Here is a 21,457-nt window from a genome sequence, read left to right as displayed (position 1 = left end):
CCCGTAGCAAAAGATAAATAAAAATACAATAAAAATAAACTGTCTCACATACAGGCACACAAAACCAATCAACCAAACAAAAACACCTTTGTAAGCTGTTGTTGTTGTTTTTTTTCTTTTTCTTTCATAAATAATATTAAAATAAATAAAAATGTTAAAATAGCCAAGCCAGTACTGAACCCCTAAATATGTAAGCAGCTATTACTTGTACCGGTTATTCTGTGCATCTTGTCCCAGCTACATTATACATAGACAGACAGATATGCAGCAGGCGGTGCAGCAGACAGGCGGAGAGGGTGTGTCATATAGTGAGTCCCGGGCCAGACCATAAAAAGCTGCTTTGCGCTCTGCTGAACTACCGACTCTGTGCTCCTGCTGCAGCTCAGGTCCACACCCGTCCGTCCGTTATAGACCCAGATCACAACCTCCGCGTTCAGGTAAGGTTTGTGTTATTAACCCACGTTATTCGAAGAAAATATGTAGCCTGACGCACAGATTGCAGGATGGTAATTTGATGCGTTATTTAACGCCCGTTAGTTCTGTCTGGATTATAGGTTTAACAGAGAGAGACTAACCTACAGGGTGAAATTACGGTTTTTGTTATACTTTAACCAATATTCTTCTTATCTAATAAATAGAAAAAGTGCTAAACTTAGCTTTTAATTAGCTATAATGCAAGGCAGTGTTGCCATATAAGGACAAGTCGACGGAAACCTGAAATGTTTCCTGAAAATGCAGTGTGGATGAAAACTGACGTCACACTCTGTCTGACTGTATTTAGAGTGACTTTCATGAGGTGATGCAAAAACCCAAACAACATGTTACTATAGAAACATGCTGTTTTTCAGGATCTATGGTAGAAACTGTGAGATTCTACCTAGCAGCTTTGTATCCTAAAGCTGGAGTGTCGAACATATGACCAAAGGTTGGTTGTTGCAAAGCATGAAAATTACAGAAACCATTTAACAATTTGAGTTTTATTAATAAAGTGCACCGTTATTCATGGTGTGGTGTAGCTAATATCACTACACACAAACGCAGTATTATACAAAAAGTTTTACTGGTCTTAGATTAAAATGGGTTATGTGTCACCCGTGGACTAAACTGAGTGTACCCGTCTGTCCTAAACACTAGTTACTGTGCTGTGGTTGCCACAGAAATGACCAAACAGTTATGAGCAGATCCGTCACAACATCCTCTTCGTGACAGTTGTAGCGAGCATATACTGAGTTCATCAGACTGTATGATGTGTGCAGAAGTTAGAAAGAACTGAGTCAGCTCCTCACTCCAGAGATTAAGTGATGTCTGAACTACACCCTACTTTAAATTTATACGCCTTAAAAAACAGTGTGCATGCTTTCTTTAGGGCTCATCTGGGGAACAACAAGAATGGGTGCATACCAAGTTGTGGTCAGAAGTTTACATACACTTATCCCGGGCATGAATGTTATGGTAATATTGGGCTTTCAATGATGTCTTTGAACTGTTCTTTTTCCAGGGTGGAATGATTGTACAGCATACATCTTTAATACCATTCAAAAACAAGAATTGGGTGCACAAGTTGGAATTTATTTTGGATTTCTTTACTGCACACAGAGTCAAAAGTATATATATACAGGTTCAAATATGTATTTACGCTCACTATATTTGGCTAAATGTCCCTTAGTGAGTTCCACCTTGACCAGATGTTTTTGGTAGCCATCAACAAGCTTCTGGCAAAAATTCTGGCTGGATTGACCAATACTCAGAACAATGGGAAAGTCCAAGGAACTCAGTGAAGATCTAAAACAGAGCATTGTAGATTTACACAAGTTGGGAAAGTCTCTTGGAGTTATTTCTAAAGAACTACAAATTCCAAGATCATCAGTTCAAACAATTGTATGTAAGTACAAGTTACTCGGATGTGTCACCACTTTGCTGATGTCTGGAAGAAGACCCAAACTGTCACCGTCAGATGAAAGGAAATTAGTTCAGATGTTCACGAATAACTCAGGACTCACCAGTTCATGGCAGGTTCAAGCCTGACATGAACTGGAAACTGCTGGTACACCACCATTACTGTCCACTGTGAGACGAGTTTTACATCGCCATGGACTGACCAGGGGCCAACCAAGAAAGAAGCCCCTGCTCCAAAATCGACAGCTTCAAGCTCCATTGTAACTTGCAGCTGCCCACATGGACGAGCCACATGCCTTCTGTAAAAAAGTTTTCTGTTCAGATGAGAGAAATTTTGAGCTACCTGGCCACAATGACAAGAGGTATGGTTGGAAGAGTAAAAGTGAGGATTTCAAGAACACGGTACCAGTTGTCAAGCATGGTGGTGGTAGCGTCACCAGTGGGGCTGTTTTGCTGTCAGTGGTGTGGGTACATTGCAGGAAATGGAAGGAATGACGAAGAAAGAAGATTACCTCTAAATTCTTCAACTTCACCTCAAATCAACAGCTAGACAATTGAAACGTGGTCACAGTTGGATGTTCCAACAGGACAATTGCTCCCAAACACACATGAAAACTGGTTTTGGAATGGATAAAACAGGCTAATGTTAATCTTTGTGCAGTCTTATTTTGTGCAATAGATCATAAACATTTTATTTGTACTCAGAAATCATTTCATTGTGAAATTATTAGTGTTGTCAGCCTTAATCTCGCTAAAATGACGTTAACGCCATAACCGCATTAACGCGGCAAATCTCCGTTAGCGAGTTAACGCAGATCGCCCCATGCGAGTTGCTACACGGCGCTAACGCATTAACGAGCTGATGCCATGCAGCCCTCGCATGGAGCGAGCCCGTTAACGTTGACAGCACTAGAAATTTTATATTGTATATCAAACTTTTAACAGAATCTTACTTTAATGAGAGTACTGTGTGTCTTTATAGCAGAGCATTTTTGTATGCTAAATCTGCAGCGCCCGTCAAAGTAAGAGTGCCCCAACCACTGAAAGTGTCTGATACTTATAACTCATTGCAAACATGAACTCAATTAACAATTAATAACACTGTTAAGATAAGCAGGAGTGGATATTTTACCTGTGTAAAATAAAGGTCCTGTGAGATTTAATAGAAATTACACATTCCGGGCAGCCCCATTCAGTAGGATTAAAGTAAAATAATTTCAATAGCAGTTTTATTATTATAATTTAGCACTCAGTCTGCATTGTTGAGGCTCAAAACCAATAGAAAAAGACAACCTTTTATGTCAGAAAAGGCCAAGAGAGCTGTAAGCTGCTAAGTTCAGACAACCTGGCAGATTGACTCTGCATGAAAAATGAGAGCATGTCTTGTGTTTTTTAAATATCCATTTCCTGACCAGCTGCCTCTTGTGGTCATGCAGTCTAGTATTGACTATTGCCCCATTCTTTACAAAGTTGAGATTGTGTGTCAATGTTGTAAAGCATTGCTATGGTGGCTATGGATGGATGTTTGGCATTCAGTCACCGCAAAAATTTATTTTATGATTTGACTGTCAAATGAATCAAACACGACTAGGGATATCTAGGCTGCCTTCAACCACAAGTTAAAGTTAAGTTTAGATCTAGGTAATTTTATAAAATATTTTATTTTAAATGCCATTTAAATTAGACTTGTGAAAGTGATCATCATTGTATATGAATATATGTGAATACACCTCAAGCCCCAGAAGCCAGTCTTGTCCCATTAAGCAGCATTGACTTCTTGTAAGTCTTATGTGTAGCTCACAATGGCTTCTGATTTTTTTAAACATGCAAAGTTCTCGTAGTTCTTCCTCTAACTCTCCAATTATTAGCTTTGAATGATTTCATGGTGGATGTAATTATGTTTGTAGGATCATCAATATAACGGTCAGCTTACTTTTTAACTTCAGCTTTCTGCCTCATGTTGTCTTTGGGTACTTTAAGTGCGCAGATGAACGAATGATTGCAAACTGCCAAGTTCCTGAGGCAGCAGTGCAACCACAATCATAATGACTTCTCTGTAACTGATACATAAAGCAAACATTTTACTGTAGTTTTGTTACTGTGAAATTGAGCACACAATATCAGGAATGTTCCTGTTTAAAAGTGTAAAATTGCATTGTTTGGGGCCATAATTGAAAAAGAAAGTAATGTGTAACACATTACTTGTTACTTAATTACTCACTGGAGAACTCACTTCATATGCGCACGTACAGAGTGAAATCCCATCTTTAAAACTTTCTGCACATTACATGAGAAGAGAAGTGGTTACAGAGTTTTTCAGCTATGGCTACTCACATATTGATTGTTCCTGAAATAAGTTTCTCATATCATTTGACAGCCATCCATAAATCAGGGAGATTATTTACAAAGTCATAAACAGCCATTTTGATTCTCCTTGTTTTACACAGTGTCAACAGATGGGAGGGAAGCAGAGTGGCTATTACAGAGTCTGTACAGAGCATTATCTGATGTGTCCTGAACAAGCTACATGGCAGCTCAGCAGCCCTGAAGAGGCTGAAAGTGGCATGCATGGAGGAAATGAGTCACCAGAAATACCCCCCCGCACACACACACACACACACGCACACACACCATTCCTGAAGGAGGAATATTGTTTTATTTGGGAGAAACTCAGGAATGATATGCTGCCATGGCCCCCAAGAATCAAGATTTTCCAGATAACGCTATTTTGAGTTTGTTTTTGAAGAATGGACACCAGCAGACAAATCACAAGGGCTTATGTAACAGTTTATTTCTTGTCATATGAATCCAATGCTGTAACCTGCACAAGTTTCGAGTTTTCACTCGGGCCTCGAGCGAAGGCAGACACAAAAGAGAGGTTGGTGAGGATTGGGGGAGGGGATCAGATAACTGGAGCTGGAATGAGCTCTCATTCCCTGTTTGTTAGGAGGCGAAGGGGTGGTGGGTGGGTCCACAGATGAGGGGGTACAAACTGACTGGATGCCAGTGTGTGGCTGGTGGCAGACGCCTCCCTTCTTCAGCATGCCCGTGACTGACCACAGGTCATGTGACCGGTTCTATTTAGGCTGTGTTGAGTCAACAAACCACCGTTCCTTGAGTCACTTTATCCAGTGTGAAGCAACCCTGAATAGTAAATGACTGTTTTAGTCAGCTGCTGCCCCTCATACAAGCAAAAACATTTGTATTTGTAAGAGTCTTATTGTGCCTTAAACTTCATTCTCTAACCTTTTCCCCGTGTAAGTTTTCGTCTTCTTTTTTTCACCATTACTGGCTTTGATTCTTCAAAGGTTGCTCAGATGCTGAGTGTATCCCCTCTGATGTTTGCTTTATTAAGTCAGAGATCGTACCTAACTCTAGGATGAAAGAGCTCTGATGTGCAGGAGACAAGACAGAACATTTTTCTCCATCAGAGGAGAAGATCACAGTCACAGCCAGTCATGTTTATTTAGTGCCACAGAGATGATCATCTTCAGAATATGAAGCTGCACAGAAGTGATACTGTCTTTTCCACAAGTGGTATGTTTAAGAGGGAAGTTAGCCTACTTAGCAGCTACTAAATGAAAACCCTTCAGTTGTTAAGGAAACCTAGCTTTGTTTTCAGGTATGTTTTTGAGAATGTGATTTAGGAGGTAACCGCTCATAAAACTTGCACCCTCTACATGAGAATATTAAATGATTGTGTAGTGGCCAGCTTGGGGTAAAAATATTCCCTTTACCGCTTGATTTCAAATTAAAGTGAAGCTGTTTGCAGATTTCTGGGTATGTTGGTTTCATTAAAGAAATGCTGTAGCATTGCACCAGATTTATTACCAGCTGCATGAGAGCACAGTGTTATTGTATGTCACTACAGTGTTTTGCTAGTTGCCAGGAAGTAGCCATCTTGGGAGGATGTGCTTGCTTCTGCACTTAGATGACTTTTGAAAATACATAATTGAAAAATATGAATCATCAGGTGTGTTTTGAGGATGCTATCTGGGCTCACTGATATAATAAAAATAGCTCTAAGAAATAACCAAACTTTTTTTGGGAGGGAAATATCACTTTTTTTCTTCTTTTTCAACCTTTAGATGAACTGGCAACAAGGTGATGATTAGCTGCTTAGCATAAAGAAAAGAGACACGCTTGGCTTTGTGCTATAATAAGTTTATGAAACACTGGGAAAGTGTTAAAAGAGAAATTTGAGGTCTTAGAGGGGGTGTTACAGCCTCTGGGGGTACAGGAAAACCTCAGTGTGGGAATAAGACATCAGGAAGTTACATTTTACTGCATTTTTAATTTCGTCAGAGCTACGCTAGCTTCTTCCATTGCTTTAAATTATCATGCTAGGCCAGGATACAACATGCTACATGGAAGTGGTAGCTCTCTGAAACTCTCATCTAGCTCTCCAAAAAAGTTGCAAACCTTCAGCTTTTCCTATGATATTTATGGAAAGAAAGCAAGAACGAATTCAAAAGGTACTGATGATATACACTCTCACTATATAGCCTGAACAACAGCATTACAGAAACTACTGAACTCAAAAGTTTGGTTATGTAAAGGCTGAACTGTGTCATTTTGATGTTCCAGACCACAGCAATAGATCTAAACAGGAATTCAGTAGGAAATTTGGCTGGCTCGTGTTTGACAGCTTAAGTAGAAAGACTGAGGTTAGCCCATGTGGTGATCCAAGACAGATAAAATCCAAATTAGAAATAGTTTCTGGGTCACTTTTGTTGTGAAATTGTTATGAAAACTCTCTACACTGTTTTTTATCAAATAAAACATATGAGAACTTTATGACCCAAGCCACTAATGTGTGTTGAAGCTTTCAGAAACTGGCTATTCAACATTGGTATCGTTAGTTAATTCTTCTTACGTGGCTAAAGAAGCATCATTTATGGTTTTTGTGACCGTCAAGCTTCTCACAAGGGGAAATCTACAAGGACTGTGTATAATGCCGTGATGGCATCGCCTCATGGCTTCAGATCTTTCCCGTCCAGCCAAACCTGTGTGTAGTCATGGAAGGTCAGGTGGTTCCTGGCCTCGTATGACTCCAGGAAGTTTCTGTTTTGACTGCATGTGTTTCACTGTGAAATTATCCGCCTGCTTTTCCATTTCAAACCATTCCTTAGCTACAAAGTAATGTGCACTGAGTTTGACATAAGAAGAGAGCACAGATGGGGGGAAAGAAGCCCCACGTTTGTTGGCTTGGTTGCATGAATTCGGAGCCACTTTCCTCTTCCCGGGTCAATAACAGATTCCTGCCATGTTTGTGGGCAGGCGCCTGCCTAGAAGAATGGCCGATTCTTGCTTCAGTGTGCATGCAAATTGAAAGGCAGTACACGAGCAGCATTCCTGTGGAAAACTAGGTTCTGTGTTCGTTTTGAACTGCATGAACTCTAGTTTATACAGTTTTATAACATCTAAACTTGATATTGTAGTTTGGGTTAGAGCACTACTCCACTCCACTGCAGAAAAAATGTTATCTCTGTAGTGTTTATGTCATAACAAGCAGCTGGTATAGGATGCTGTGACTGTGTGGGCTGTTGATCTTTACTGCAGAATTTGTAGCATAATTTTGTTTAAATTATTGCCTCGTCGTAGTATGAATTGTGTTGTTGGCATTAGAATTTTTTACCCAAACAACATAACAGCTGCAAAAAGTGAAAAACTTTTCAAATTTTAACCACTTTTCTTTTTTTAAACAGGATGTCCCGCTCTCATTTTAGCATCTGAGACATCCGCTCAGGCGTTCCAGAAGGCAGTAGGCAGTAATCTAGTGTAGCACAGGCACCTACTTGAAACTGTTTGTGGGTGGCATTATGTCAGACATGAATGAATGGGTCTATGTGTGTGTCTGTGTGTGTGTTTATGATTGGACAGATGTCTCTGAGCAGATTTGTCCACTATGTAGTTATCTAAAGACACATTTAAAGGCTTTTTTAAACCCCTGGTTGCAGGATATACAAATAGACAGTTATACAGAAACACAGAAGTGTTTCTATTGCCAACCATCACTAACAGTTTATGATGATAACAATGAGTCATAACTGCCATGGCTTCCTCTTGCTGCTCTCTAGAGGAAATACCCTGAGCACAGTGGATGAATCACTTTGCTCTGTATTAATACTTAACTAGAACAAAGCTTTATCTTTATATTCATGGCAACCACTGAGCTTTAAGGGGAGTGGCTTTTATAGCTCTCATGTGGGCAGTGTCTGCTTCACTTTGTAAAGTTATTACAACCTCTGCAAGTTTTATTGGTGCAGTAGCCTTTTGACCAACTAAGTTTATTGTTTAGCTCATTGACCTGCATTTGTTTTTGGCCTGTGCAGTAGCAAAAGCCCTTAACTTAAGGTCTGTGACTTCCCTGAATGCAGGATGGCAGCGCACCACCCAGAATTTGAGCGAGCTGGACAGCAGCCAGGCCTCCAGGTGTGGAGGGTGGAGAACTTTGACCTGGTGCCTGTCCCTGAGAACCTGCGCGGGGGATTTTACACCGGAGATGCTTACCTCATCCTCAATACTATCAAACAGCGCTCCGGGAGCCTGCAGTACGACCTCCACTTCTGGTTGGGTGAGTGCCGTGAAAGGGAAATGATCTCTGGGTTATTACTCAGAGTCGACCATTATAACTGGAAGGGATACCATACAGTGCTGTTCTTTCTTTTGGATTATTCAAATGTGAAAGTAAACCACGAATATCACAGGTCACACTGAGACTGAGCACAAAACCCCTAGTAGCACATGGGAGACATGCCTTTTTGTATTTGTTTCCATTGTGATGTGGCAAAAAATAAAGATGATCTCAGTTTTCCAGTGTGATCTTCTTTGACTTGCAAAGCAGATGAGGAACAGTACGAGGATGAAGGCCCTGGAAAATAATTTTGCCCGTTGTTGCTGCTGCAGTGGAGAGGCTGAAACTAGTCAGGACAGTGAGTCATGTGCCATAAAGCAACAGAAAGCCACATGGCTCATTGGCAAACAGTTTTATCAGATAATAAGCTGTATCATTTCTATCAGATTGTGAAACGAATGAGGGTTGGTGTTTAATAGTAGATGTTTTTTACATGCATTTAAAACCTAATAAGGACTAAATGTAGATATTCTCAGTGGCAAATGAAGTATGGAGATCCCTAAAAAAGCTGATTCGTGTAAAAGATGACCTTTTAAGCTAAAGTATTAGTGAACATGAGTTTGAACTCAATAACAATTAATAAACAGGATTATTATGAAAATTATTTTACTTTATTGCATATTTAAAATGATTCGTGGTTTTTGTAGAGGAGGTCAGCCTGATGTTAGTGAGAAGGTGAGCACAGGAGTCCAGGCAATCTTGGCCAGAGTGGAGAGCTGAAGTAGAGAGTAAGAGCAAATAAGGTGAGAGGCAGGTCAGCCAAAGAAGAATGTGACAGGTGGAGCCGCCCTGCAGATAATTGGTTTTGAATACCACGTGAAGACCTGGTGCACAGGTGCACAGGAAAATAAATTCCTGGAAATTGAAATACCTGGAAGTGAGAACTAAAACGTAGCCTGACTGCATGCTATGAGAATTTGCCTGTTAAATTACAGTACAGCACTGTACTGGCAGCTGGTTGTGTCAGCTGTTATCTGCCACTAGGTAATATAACATTTACATAACGAAAGAAGACTTTGCTGTATAGATTACAGGTTTCCCTTTTCTAACACAATTAGCTCCTATTATACATAATATTCATAGAGATTTTATGATTTTACGATAAAGCTCTACATCTCCATCCACAGCAATAAAAATCAATCACAGATCATATTGTAAAAAACACACCTTTACCAGTATTCACAAAGAATTTGCTGTGCAAACTCTTGTATTTTTACAGGAGTTTGGTATAACCATTTACTATTGCGCACTATCATTTAGGATGCCGATCTGTTTGGCTGAGTGTGAAGTGAAAAGCCAGCGGGTGTTTTGGAGAGATGACCACCCGGTGTCATTCCCAGATGCACAATAACACACACACATGCAAACTCAAAACCGAGAGGGAGGAAAGGGGGAAAAAAGCAGAGGAAAGAGGAGGAAGTGCTGCCAGTAATGCAACATAATGTCTTACATTGAAGTGCTGAAAATTTAAACCGTGCATGCAAAAGTTTGTAGATTATTTCACCAACGACTTACCCAATACAGTTTAATGTATAACTATTCATGACGGTTTAAAATAAAAAAAACTTTATGTCAAGGGAAAATTTTAAAGCACTAGGAGCTTTACAGAGAAAACTAAATTAATTATATACTATATACTTCTTTATTTGATTAAAATTGGGAGATAAGATAAGATAAGATAAGATAAGATAAGATAAGATAAGATAAGATAAGATAAGATAAGATAAGATAAGATAAGATAAACCTTTAGTAGTCCCACACGTGGGAAATTTTTGGTCACGGCAGAAAATACAAGAGCAGTAAAAAATTAAGAGAAAAAGAGAAAAACAATAGAATAGAATAAGATAAACAGAATAACATACTATACAAAATAGAAAGAATACTATATACAATAGAATAAGTACTATACAAATAGAAAACAATACTGTACTAATAGAATAAAATACTTTGTTAAATAGGGAAAATGGGGAAAATTGCCCTGTCTGTGTGCACATTGCACATGAGGGAGACAGGGCAAAAGTTATAATTGTGTATTGGATGTGTCCAAACCAACATTGATGTTCTGGTAAGATAATCATCTTAATCACCAAACATTTTCATTTCCAATTTCAAATCCCAGTTAGTTGTCACTGTTTGTATCTGTGCTGTGTGTGTTGGTATTAATAATGGGAAATGGGTATTACTAGGTAACGCATTATTTACACTGCTGAGTCAGATTATTAATTTTATTTTGTTTTCGTAAGCTTGATTGATCTTGGCACAGACAGTTTACCAATAAGCAGGATGTGATGTAATCCACCCACATGCTGATGGACTACACTGTGTGCCCATAAATAAAACAATGTTACATGTATTAATGTGACCCGCTGCTGCTCTTACATATTGATCTCCTAACTGACTGAAGTCCTCACTGGGAGAACTGGTCAGACACAAAATATGGCTAACTGGGTTATTTTTCAGCAGAACTGTGAGGGCTGGATTTAAGATGGATCCCTTCTTTGGTTTCTCTCGCACAGGTGATTTCTGCACCCAGGATGAGAGCGGCTCAGCAGCCATCTTTACGGTCCAAATGGACGATTTCCTCGGGGGGAAACCCATCCAGTACCGTGAGGTGCAGGGACACGAGTCCAAAACCTTTCTGGGCTACTTCAAGTCTGGAATCAAATACATGGTAAGATGTCACTGTTGAACTAGCAGAAACATTTGAATTTACCTAAGAGGAATATGAGAAATGATTAGAGGGGTGTGTTTCCTTTATGTTTTTGATGCTTTTAAAACCAGGCTCATGTAAAGAAATACTTTATATTTATCACATATTTTGAAACAGAATCTCAGTTCCTTTATTCGCTCACTGTTACATGAAACATCTGCTGTAAATTTAGATGTTTCACATGCATAGAAACAAATCCCCGTAGTTGGCTCCATAGTATACTGTAAGATGCAAAAATAGAAGATTTGATCATTTTGATAAGGGTTCAAGCTGTGTAAGTGAAATATTGATATATGAGGATTTTTCTGTACAGTTTCTATGTGTATGTACGTTTTTGCCGCAGATGTGTCAAGAGGGCAGTAAATTTGCAGAGGGAACAGGGCTCAAAAAAACATTTTATTATTTACAGTTGGAGTGACTTTACTTTCATTTATTTATTTTATTTCACTTTTAAATGCGACGCTCATATTGCAGAAAGGAGGCGTGGCATCTGGTTTCAAGCACGTTGTCACCAATGAGGTGTCGGTGCAGCGAGTGCTCCAGATTAAAGGACGCCGCGTGGTCAGGGCAACGGAGGTGCCGGTCAGCTGGGACAGCTTCAACACGGGAGACTGTTTCATCCTGGACCTGGGAGATGTAAATCTTATACATAGATCTTATCTTAAAAAATGACTTGTAAAAGCTCTTCTTCATTCAATCCACTGTCTTTCCTTTCACCCCACAGGAGATTTACCAGTGGTGTGGCTCCCAGAGCAACCGCTTTGAGAAGCTGAAGGCTACTCAGGTTGCCAAGGGGATCCGTGATAATGAGCGCAGTGGGAGGTCTCGAGTTTATGTCTGTGATGAGGGGGTGGAGAAAGAGAAGATGATAGAGGTGCGATCAGTGCATTATGAGATCAAATTTAGGTCTTCAGGCGTCGCTTTTTTATTAAAATCTCTGCCTCTGTCCTCAGGTGTTAGGTCCCAAACCAGATCTACCAGCTGGAGACTCGGATGACATCAAAGCTGATGCTTCAAACAGGATGAGGGCTAAACTCTACAAGGTCAGAGCATCGATTTGTTAAGAAAAAAGCAACAACACAGAAACAAACATGGCGTTCACTCACTTAGAAACGTGCCTGGCACATGAGCAAGGAAAGTTTTTGTTCCTGTGAGTTTGTGCACAGGCTGATTATGTGGCTTCTTCAACATAAAAAATGTTGGTTGCTAGAAATGGGCCTCTAAACACCAATACAGAAACATCATTACAAAAGGTTAATAAAGTTATTTATGATGAATTAATATATTCATGATTCATTGTGAACAACAACAATTTACAAGTGACCACAAACGTTTTAGTTTAGTTCCAGAACGATGCACCCAAAGTACTAAAAATAAAGTAGATTAAAAAAAATGTAGTAAATGTTTTGTTAATTTTGCACATATATACACTCACACTTTATTAGGTACACCTATTCAACTGCTTATTAACACAAGTAATCAGGCAATCCAGACAGCAGCTGCATGCATCTAGGCAGGTAGACATGATTAAGACGACCTGCTGAAGCATCAGAATGAGAAAGAAAAAAGATTTAAGTGGCTTTAAACTTTAAATATGGCGGGTTTGTACGAGTATTTCAGAAACTGCTGATCTGGGGTGATTTTTCCACTCAACCATCTCTATAGTTTACAGAGAGTGGTCTGAATAAGGGATAATGTTTGTGCTGAGAGAAAGGCAACAGTTACTCAAATAAGCACAACAAAGTATGCAAAAGAGCATCTCTGAAGAGACAATATGTCAAATCTTGAAGCAGGTGGGCTAGAGCAGCAGAAGGTCACACCACAAAGCCACAGTATACCTGAGATATATTGCTGACAATTCTTTATTACTGGTGTACACATCAACTGATGACAGCTTCAAGTAAGGTAACATCCCATGTCAGAAAGCTCAAATCATTTCAAAGTGGTTTCTTGGGCAGGCCTCACTGTACCTCCACAGTCACCATCATGGGATGCTGTCATACCAATCTATCTGCCAATAAATCTCTGAGGAATGTTTCCAGTACCTTGCTGAAAGAGTGTCCAAACCAGTAAAAGGAAAGTGTACCTAATAAAGTGACTAGTAAGTGTAAATCGATATAGTCCAAAAATACAAACTCCCTATCAGGAATACACATTTAGATAATAATTAAGGTAAAACTATAATGTGTTAGAGAGTAGGAAACATTTTGTGGGGTTATTTTAGAAAAATATTACATTTTTCTAAACTAACCCCCAAAATGTTTCCTACTGCAGCCCCTTTTTTGTGATCATTCATCAGTTAAAATATAAAGTACTGAGCGTCATATTTCTAAGATTCATAGAGTAAAATTGCCAGCTGACATCAATTAAGAGACGTATCTTTTATAAAACCCTTGCTCATATTTGCCTGGCTTAAAAGATCAAGAGGAAGCAGCGTCTACAGCAGCCTTTCAATCTCCTGAAAAGCGGTACTTTTCCCTGCTTGGCAGCTCCTTCATCCTCCTTCCCATCCTCCCCTGCAGGTGTCCAATGCTACCGGAGCCATGTCGATTACTCTCGTGGCAGCAGAGAACCCTTTCGCTCAGAGCACCCTGGAGTCTGGTGACTGCTTTATCCTGGACCACGGCTCTGATGGAAAGATCTTTCTCTGGAAAGGTCAGTGCAGGGTGGTGCAGCGGACTCAAGAAATGGCTCTTGGCTGAGCTGCTTTTTTCCACTCTTGCAGACAACACAGCTGTCTCATGTCGTTCTTAGCAAAAGCGCAAATACGTGCATTTCACAAAAGTTAAACTATTTACCTTCTCGTTACCAACTCTTCAACTTTCAGAACTCTTTTGTAATATTTATATTAGTGCTGAAGTCAATGCACCAAATGACCTTTCTCACTCAGGTTTAGAAATAATTTCTGGCCTCCTTTTTTGATTTTCAGTAACATTTCTCCATTTCGTTCTCCAGTATTTAATGTCTTTTCTCTTCAGGCAAAGACGCCAACATGGAAGAGCGGAAAGCAGCGATGAAGGCAGCAGACGAATTCATCAAGAAGATGGGTTACCCCAAACACACACAGGTCCAGATCCTGCCTGAGATGGGCGAGACGCCGCTCTTCAAGCAGTTCTTCAAAGACTGGCGCGATAAAGATGAGACTGTGGGCCTGGGCGTGGCCTACATCGCTAACAGCATCGCAAAGATTGAGAAGGTGCCTTTCGATGCCGCCACCCTACATGAATCCTCCGCCATGGCCGCCCAGCATGGCATGGTGGACAATGGCAGCGGAGAGAAACAGGTGGGGGTTTGTCATTCAGCTTGTGATTATGTGTCAGATTTGCTTTCAGTGCTGCCTGTGTGTGTCATTACTTTCCATTCCAGTAGGGGGAGCAGGTGCACCTTGAAATCTACAGCCTACTAAATGTGATTTTTTTAATTTTACGTTTTCCATGTTATTCTTTTCCCCCCTCTTAGATCTGGCGTACAGAGGGATCTGACAAAGTCCCAGTGGATCCATCCACTTATGGACAGTTCTATGGAGGAGACAGCTACATCATCCTTTACAACTACTCTCATGGAGGGCGCCAGGGACACATCATCTACATGTGGTGAGACATAAATTTGTCAAGACTGTGGAACCATAATTAGAGTCTGTATCGTGAAGTTACCTGTCATCAGACTATAGCACTAAAATATAAGCAGCCGGCGTGGAGCTGGAGTATTATTTTTTTTAGATAATTAGCAGGGTCTGATCAGATTTACTGATTCATAAGCAAACATCGAGGCTGAGGAGTCAGAAATAAATTTGTAGGTACATTACGTTTGTAAAGCACAAAGGGATTTCACATAGAAATTTATACATTATGAAGTTGTTATTTTGCACTCATCGCATCCCCCTTTCAGAGCTAGTTCAGTCACTGGAGCTTAAACTTGTTGCCACAAATTTAAGTATCAGTCATTCAATACTATAAAAAGGGGGATATATTTTCTTTTTGGTAGCACTGAATTTCATGTAATAGTCACTGGAAATAAACAAATCATAGTTCAGTTTTGCACTTTTGTTTCACTGTGAAAAGTACGCGGAGGAAAGATTGAGAAGGTGTGAAGTTCAGAAAGTTCAGCGAGAGACACAAAGTTGATATATATTAGATTAATCACAGTCATAAATCTTATTGGTTGGGCTGTAAGCATATGCTGTGTCCAAGTCAGTTCCTCTTGTTATGTTTGAATGCTGAGCTGATAAACTCATCTTGTTTTCCAGGCAGGGAGCGGACTCCACTCAGGATGAAATTGGGGCTTCTGCGATCCTCGGCGCACAGCTGGATGAAGAACTCGGCGGCGGTCCTGTGCAGGTACAACATATTGTTCTTTTAGCGTGCTTCTGGTTTTTTTTTCCATATGCTTATATATTATTTGATCTTCCCTGTCATCAACGACTCTGCTCACGTCTGGCTTCCTTAGCACGTCCTGTCTGACTTTTACATCCTTTCACTGTGTTCCCTCTTCCTCATGGTTTCCGTGCTGCTGCTCATTTCCTCACTTGCTTGGTTTCTGGCCTTTTCTATCTCCTCAGGTTGTTGGCGCTCCTATAACCACTCAGGTATTTTTCCTTCATTCCTTCCCTGCTCCTCATCTTCACTAAGGGACTCATGTGTTTCGTGTCCAGAGCCACAGCAAAAATAGAAGCAACAAGGACATATTCTCTCGATTCTCCCATTCTTTATAATTACTGGAGGGTATTGTGTTATTCATTTTTGAGAAGTCCTTTCAGGTTTAGTGACTGTAATAATGAGCTAAAGTGAATTTCGAATGAAAACGACTCGTTTCGTTGAAACACAAACAGGACATTCCACTGTGGAGTTTCATGGGAGGCTCCCTCCTTCTCTGTCGCCAGCTCGGTCTGCTAGCATAAATAAGCCACACTACTTTTGTCCTTTGTCCTGAACTGATGTCACACCAACATTATGATGCCTTAGCCTGTCTGTGAGGCCTAAATATTCACGAGTGGCTCTGAACTCATACGAGTCTTTGGTCATTCACTGCTCACTCCTCGCGTGTGCATGTACGGCCTTCTTATTGTCCGTGTGTTGTGGCACGACTCTGTATGTGTTTGAATTTGTGTGTAGGAATCAGCAGCAGTCCCAGTTATTTGTCCTCATGTTCCTGATTCCTCATCTTGCAATTACCAAACACTTTTTGCATTTGCTCATCTGTCAAACTAAACTGAATCACAGGCTGTACTTAAGGATGAGCATAGCAAGCGTGATGTCACCTGTTGGTCAAGTTCTGGCCTGAAGCCAGAGTTTGAGCTTTTCTTTCACCTCTGTCTCATTTGAGAAATCGCTCTCATTGCAGGGACTTGTCAATCACGAGATGCATATGCTACATTAATTTAGATAATGAGCATTATGTTATGTTAAGTAAGACTTGCTACGCTGTCCAAAACCTTGTCAGGAAAGTTTCTACTCAGGTCATAGCAAAGTCCCAGTGGATCCAAATTGAGGAGCAGTGCTGGTTTCTCATAGATTTTAGAGGCTTTTTTCACTAAGAGAAGTTGCCCCCTTCTGACCATTAAATAGAATGCATTTATAAGCATTAAGGAATTTTCACACTTGTATATACAGTCTATGAACTCAACTTTAATCTCTCAGCAACTGCAGCAAGCCAAAAGCATCAAATGTCAAATATTTGAAGGAACAGCAGAACATAAAAAAGCATGTTGGCTTTCTATGTTAAACTTCATGTAATACAAATAGTTTCTCCCTGTAAACTCATCAGTAAATATTTATCTCTTCTCTGTTTGCCCCAGCAAGCTCAGGATTAGTGTAATGTGCAGTGCTTACTGAATTAGAGGAACCACTGACTGCAACACCTCAGAGTTATGACTGTTTATTACAAAAAACCGCAGACTGTTTTCGACATACCTTATCTTCACCGTGGTTACTAATATCACAGATCTCACTCTCACCTCAGGGTATGGCATGATTTGGCTCTGTGCTGCCATCTTGCGTCAGTGGTGGGAACTGCTGCAGACTTTTTTTCCACACCTTGTTGATGCATATTTCACAGGACACAATTAGGGAGGATGTGTCTGCAGTGATTTGGTAGCACCGCTTGTAACATCAAAATGCATGAGGTATTTTTCGATATGAATTGCTGTGACAACAACTTCATTAGATGCAGAGATTTAAATTCGGTATTTGTGTATCAGGTGAGGGTGGTGCAGGGGAAAGAGCCGGCCCATTTGATGAGTCTGTTTGGAGGAAAGCCCATGATTGTGTACAAGGGAGGAACGTCCAGAGAAGGAGGTCAGTCCGCTCCAGCTGAGACTCGACTCTTCCAGGTGCGCTCCAACTCTGCAGGACACACACGAGCTGTGGAGGTGAGAGGAAACGTCTCATTCATTACCTGAATTTAATCATTCCTCGATTATTTTATTTTTTTCTTCTCTCTTTTGCAAAACAGTTTCTAACAGATTTCTGAAATATTTGTTTTCTAATCTAATAAGCACTGTCCATTAACAATGAAGTAACAATTAGAGGTTTTAAAGGAAAGCAGAAGCACTTCATACTTGAAGTTTTTTTTAAGTATTCAGTAAATGGTTGAAGGGTATTTAAGAGGAAAAGGGAAAAATGCATAGTAAGAATGGAAAACACCGATGTCCTTTCCTTTAAAATATCCTCTCGAATTGGTGTTAGAGGGCATAAAATGTCAAACAAAGCATTATGCTAGCATGAATATTGGTAAAAATGAAAAACCACCAACACTTGGTGGTCAACGTACAAGGTCAACGTAGAAGGTCAACGTACAACAGCTCCTCATGATAACTTGCAATATCTCTGTTTCTATGCAGCTTGACGTGCAGGCATCAAACCTAAACTCCAATGATGCTTTTATTCTGGTGACCCCCGGCAACTCCTTCCTGTGGGTGGGTGTGGGTGCCAGCGACACAGAGAAGCAGGGAGCTCAGCAGCTGTGTGACATCCTGGGCGTGTCTGTCTCCGAGCTGTCCGAGGGAGGAGAGAGCGGTGAGGAAACAGGATAAACACAGTTACCTCCACTATCATTTTCTCTCCTTTATTTAATTTTTTTGCTGCATTTAAGTCAAGCTGAAACCCAACAGCTGTTAACATACTCAGAACTGTATCTGTGTCAGCTACAAAGTGTGGTCTGGCTGTTAAAATAGCGCTTTAATGCGAGGCTAAATAGCTCCCTTTTTGTATTTCGGCTAAGCGCTTATGTTCATCCATATTGAAACAAAGCAGACTTGATTGCATCACCCCTTCTGATGTTGTCAGAAGTCTTGCTATTTGCTTTCCAAGCTCAAGAAGAAGAAACTCCCTGCTAACAGTTTCACATATAAAAACACCTCAGGCTACAACATAACAGATTCAATTTTTCATAAACACCCTGCTTTTGAGGACTGGCCTCGGCTGGGGCCTCGCAAAAGACAAACGAGAAATTCACCATTTTATTTCTGATGGTTGAAAAGATTTTCTATTCAAAATTGATGCTGTACTGTGCAGGTACCTGCTGTTTCACAGATGCTGGTTGCAAATTTACATTTACACTTTGTTTTATTTTGCTTTATTTTACCCTTAAAGGTGCTCTAACAATAATTTTGTATATTAAAAATTGATTAAATAGCTGTATAGCTGGAAGGGCAAGAATAATTGTAACAAAAACTACACAATATTGCACAATATATCTCCTGGTCACACACCTCAGCAGGTCCATTAAGCTTTTAGCTCCTGGTTTGTTTCATTCTTTATATATGTTTACAGGTTTTTTTTTTTTTTTTTGGTCTATGGCAGGTGATGTAACAGCACTGACGTTTTCAGTGCTCTTATCTCACCTGTAAACCACTGCTCACTTGACGAAAACCACCAGTTTCCACATGGGCAAAATAAAATGAATAAATAGCAAAATAAGGTTGCCCAACTTACCAGACACTTTATTAGGTACACCTATTCAACTGGTTGTTAATGCAGATATTTAATCAACCAATCACACGGCAGCAACTCAGTGCATATAGGCATGAAAGCATGGTCAAGATGATGTGTTGGAATTTGAAGCGAGAGCCAGGATTGGGGAGAAATGGGATTTAAGTGTCAGACTGGCTGACCTGAAATTTTCAGAACACATTTTCCCACATGCACATCTCTTATCCCACTGCCTCCCAGTGCAAATAGAGGAATTTGTCCGGCTTCAGTGTGATGACAGTGAAATCACTGGAACATCTGTCCACTAACAGATACTTCTAGCAGTTACCTCAGTTAAAAATAGTGATAACCTGATAATGTAAACCAAGCATTTTGTTTTCTTCCCCATTAGACAGAACCAGGCTTACTTCCAGGTTTTATGCTAAACTAAAAACCTGATTTGGCTTTGTACCAACAAAAAAGGAACAGAGTTACCCAAATGTCAAACTATTGCTTTGCCCTCTTACAAATTCTGATGGTTGTAATAGCTTGAAGTGTTTCTGTCGTTTTACAGATCGGTTCTGGGAGGCTCTGGGTGGAAAGACGGAGTATCGCACCTCCACTAGACTCAAGGACAAGATGGATGCTCATCCACCCCGTCTCTTTGCTTGTTCCAATAAGACTGGAAACTTTATAGTACGTTTTCTTCTCCTGCTGGATTGGTTTTGTCCTATTCTGACTCGAGTTTTCAAGTCTTTGGTATTGCACGAGCATGTGCAGGATGTCAAGAATATTTCAAAGTACCTACTGAAAACAGTGCACTGTGTCTTTATTTGTCGTTACGTGTACATAAAAATAAAGCCCCCTTAAATCCGTCTTCTTCTTCTTAGATTGAGGAGGTACCAGGTGAGATGACCCAAGATGACCTTGCCACTGATGATGTCATGATCTTGGACACCTGGGAGCAGGTAAAAAACAAGCTGACTGCCTTTGCTGTACTATATGCATTCAGAGCAGAATCAGTGCCCACAAAAAGAATAAACTCCACAATAAACCTTTATTTATTTGGGTTTTTTTTATTCTTAGGTGTTTGTCTGGATTGGAAATGAGGCCCAAGAGGAGGAGAAGACTGAAGCTATGGCATCTGGTGAGCAAATATGAGGAGAAAGAACAATGCCATGTGGAATAGGAGACGAGAAATACAGCTGGCATTGCAAATTATCTAACACAACATCAATCATTAGATAAAAAAAATTAAAACTTAATCAAAAAACAGAATGTATTTATTTAAAAGACATCATAATTACTGATACATGCATTAACAGCAAAGTGCCCCATCACTAGAGCAGCAGTGTCACCAAGAGTCAAAGCATAAAGCATCTTCTGCTACCCTTTTAATCCTTGTACTAATTCAAACTCGTCTTCCTCAGCGGTCCGTTACATCGAGACAGATCCGGCCAAGAGAGACCCGAGGACGCCCATTGTCAAAATCAAGCAGGGCTTCGAGCCGCCCACGTTCACTGGCTGGTTCCTGGGCTGGGACTACGACTACTGGACCACCGACCCTCTGGAGCGCGCTATGGCTGAACTGAACATCTGAACATTCCCTTGTTCCCACCTCTCTGTCCCGACCTGTCACCATGTAGCAAGATCTTTTTTTTTAAGCTACACGTGCCCTTTTCTTTTTTTAACGAATCACTGTTTTTTTTTTTCACTTTGTCTCAAATGCTACTGTTGTGCCTTGAAACCAGTGAAATCATCCAGTACAAATAGAACTTCAACAGATACACAGGCTTTCCTTTAGGATTTGCACTACATATAGCCTCAAACTACGACTCTCATTCAAGGCGATTTTCCCATGTTTGACAATAAAAACCTGTTTACTAGCAAAATATAACAAACATAAAAGAAGACAGTTTAAAGTTTGGTTTTCCTGCAATATTACAAAAGCTACTGCCAAGAAAACAGCTTATAAAAAGCAATACAACCAATGCCTTAGAATGATTTCCTTGAGCTTACAGTAAGCTTGTTTTTTAAAGGGTACTGTCTTTATTGATGTTTTTGTACCTTTAGATGTTATATTTATTTTAAAATAATGCCACAGATTCTAACCCAGGAAGCTTGTGTTCTGCTGCGGGGTCTTTTAGTGGAAAACCACTGCTTTGCTTCTTTATTAGCTCCACTTTCTGTGGCAATTTCTAAGGTTTCCTGTAATCAATTCAATAAACCAAATTAAAATATACCAGCTGTTTTCTGCCTCTGCTTTTACAAACACTTAACTTCTCACACTGACCTGAAAGAAAAAAA

At 40.2% G+C, this 21,457-nt stretch overlaps 1 protein-coding gene across 2 annotated transcripts; it reads left to right on the top strand.

Moving 5' to 3' along the window:
* Positions 1-302: 302 nt before the first annotated feature.
* gsna (gelsolin a) lies at positions 303-21,392 on the top strand. 2 transcript variants are annotated; one of them, XM_005725609.1, is made up of 17 exons: positions 303-437; positions 8,277-8,473; positions 11,050-11,204; positions 11,718-11,879; positions 11,968-12,117; positions 12,197-12,286; positions 13,766-13,898; positions 14,222-14,526; positions 14,703-14,836; positions 15,490-15,580; positions 15,802-15,828; positions 17,440-17,610; positions 18,082-18,256; positions 19,725-19,846; positions 20,041-20,118; positions 20,237-20,297; positions 20,581-21,392. In XM_005725609.1, exons 2-17 carry the CDS (start codon positions 8,278-8,280, stop codon positions 20,748-20,750), a joined length of 2,220 nt encoding a protein of 739 aa, XP_005725666.1. In that variant the 5' UTR covers positions 303-437; position 8,277; the 3' UTR covers positions 20,751-21,392. The 2 variants fall into 2 exon arrangements, with proteins under 2 accessions (XP_005725666.1, XP_005725667.1); XM_005725610.1 differs by lacking the exon at positions 15,802-15,828.
* The last annotated feature ends 65 nt before the right edge of the window (positions 21,393-21,457 follow it).

The sequence above is a fragment of the Pundamilia nyererei genome, unplaced genomic scaffold, assembly GCF_000239375.1.
Source record: "Pundamilia nyererei isolate P.nyererei 1_Seehausen unplaced genomic scaffold, PunNye1.0 scaffold00016, whole genome shotgun sequence".
NCBI lineage: Eukaryota > Metazoa > Chordata > Actinopteri > Cichliformes > Cichlidae > Pundamilia > Pundamilia nyererei.
The sequence above is the reverse complement of the archived record's forward strand: the minus strand, read 5'-3'. Positions and strand labels throughout refer to the sequence as shown.

What these genes read in the sequence shown, in the direction of transcription:
- gsna (XM_005725609.1), top strand. Translation starts at nt 8,278, where the DNA reads ATGGCAGCGCACCACCCAGAATTTGAGCGAGCTGGACAGCAGCCAGGC. An exon ending in AGTCTGGAATCAAATACATG is followed by an intron (nt 11,205 to 11,717) that starts GTAAGATGTCAC and finishes CTCATATTGCAG; the next exon opens with AAAGGAGGCGTGGCATCTGG. An exon ending in ATAAGACTGGAAACTTTATA is followed by an intron (nt 19,847 to 20,040) that starts GTACGTTTTCTT and finishes TCTTCTTCTTAG; the next exon opens with ATTGAGGAGGTACCAGGTGA.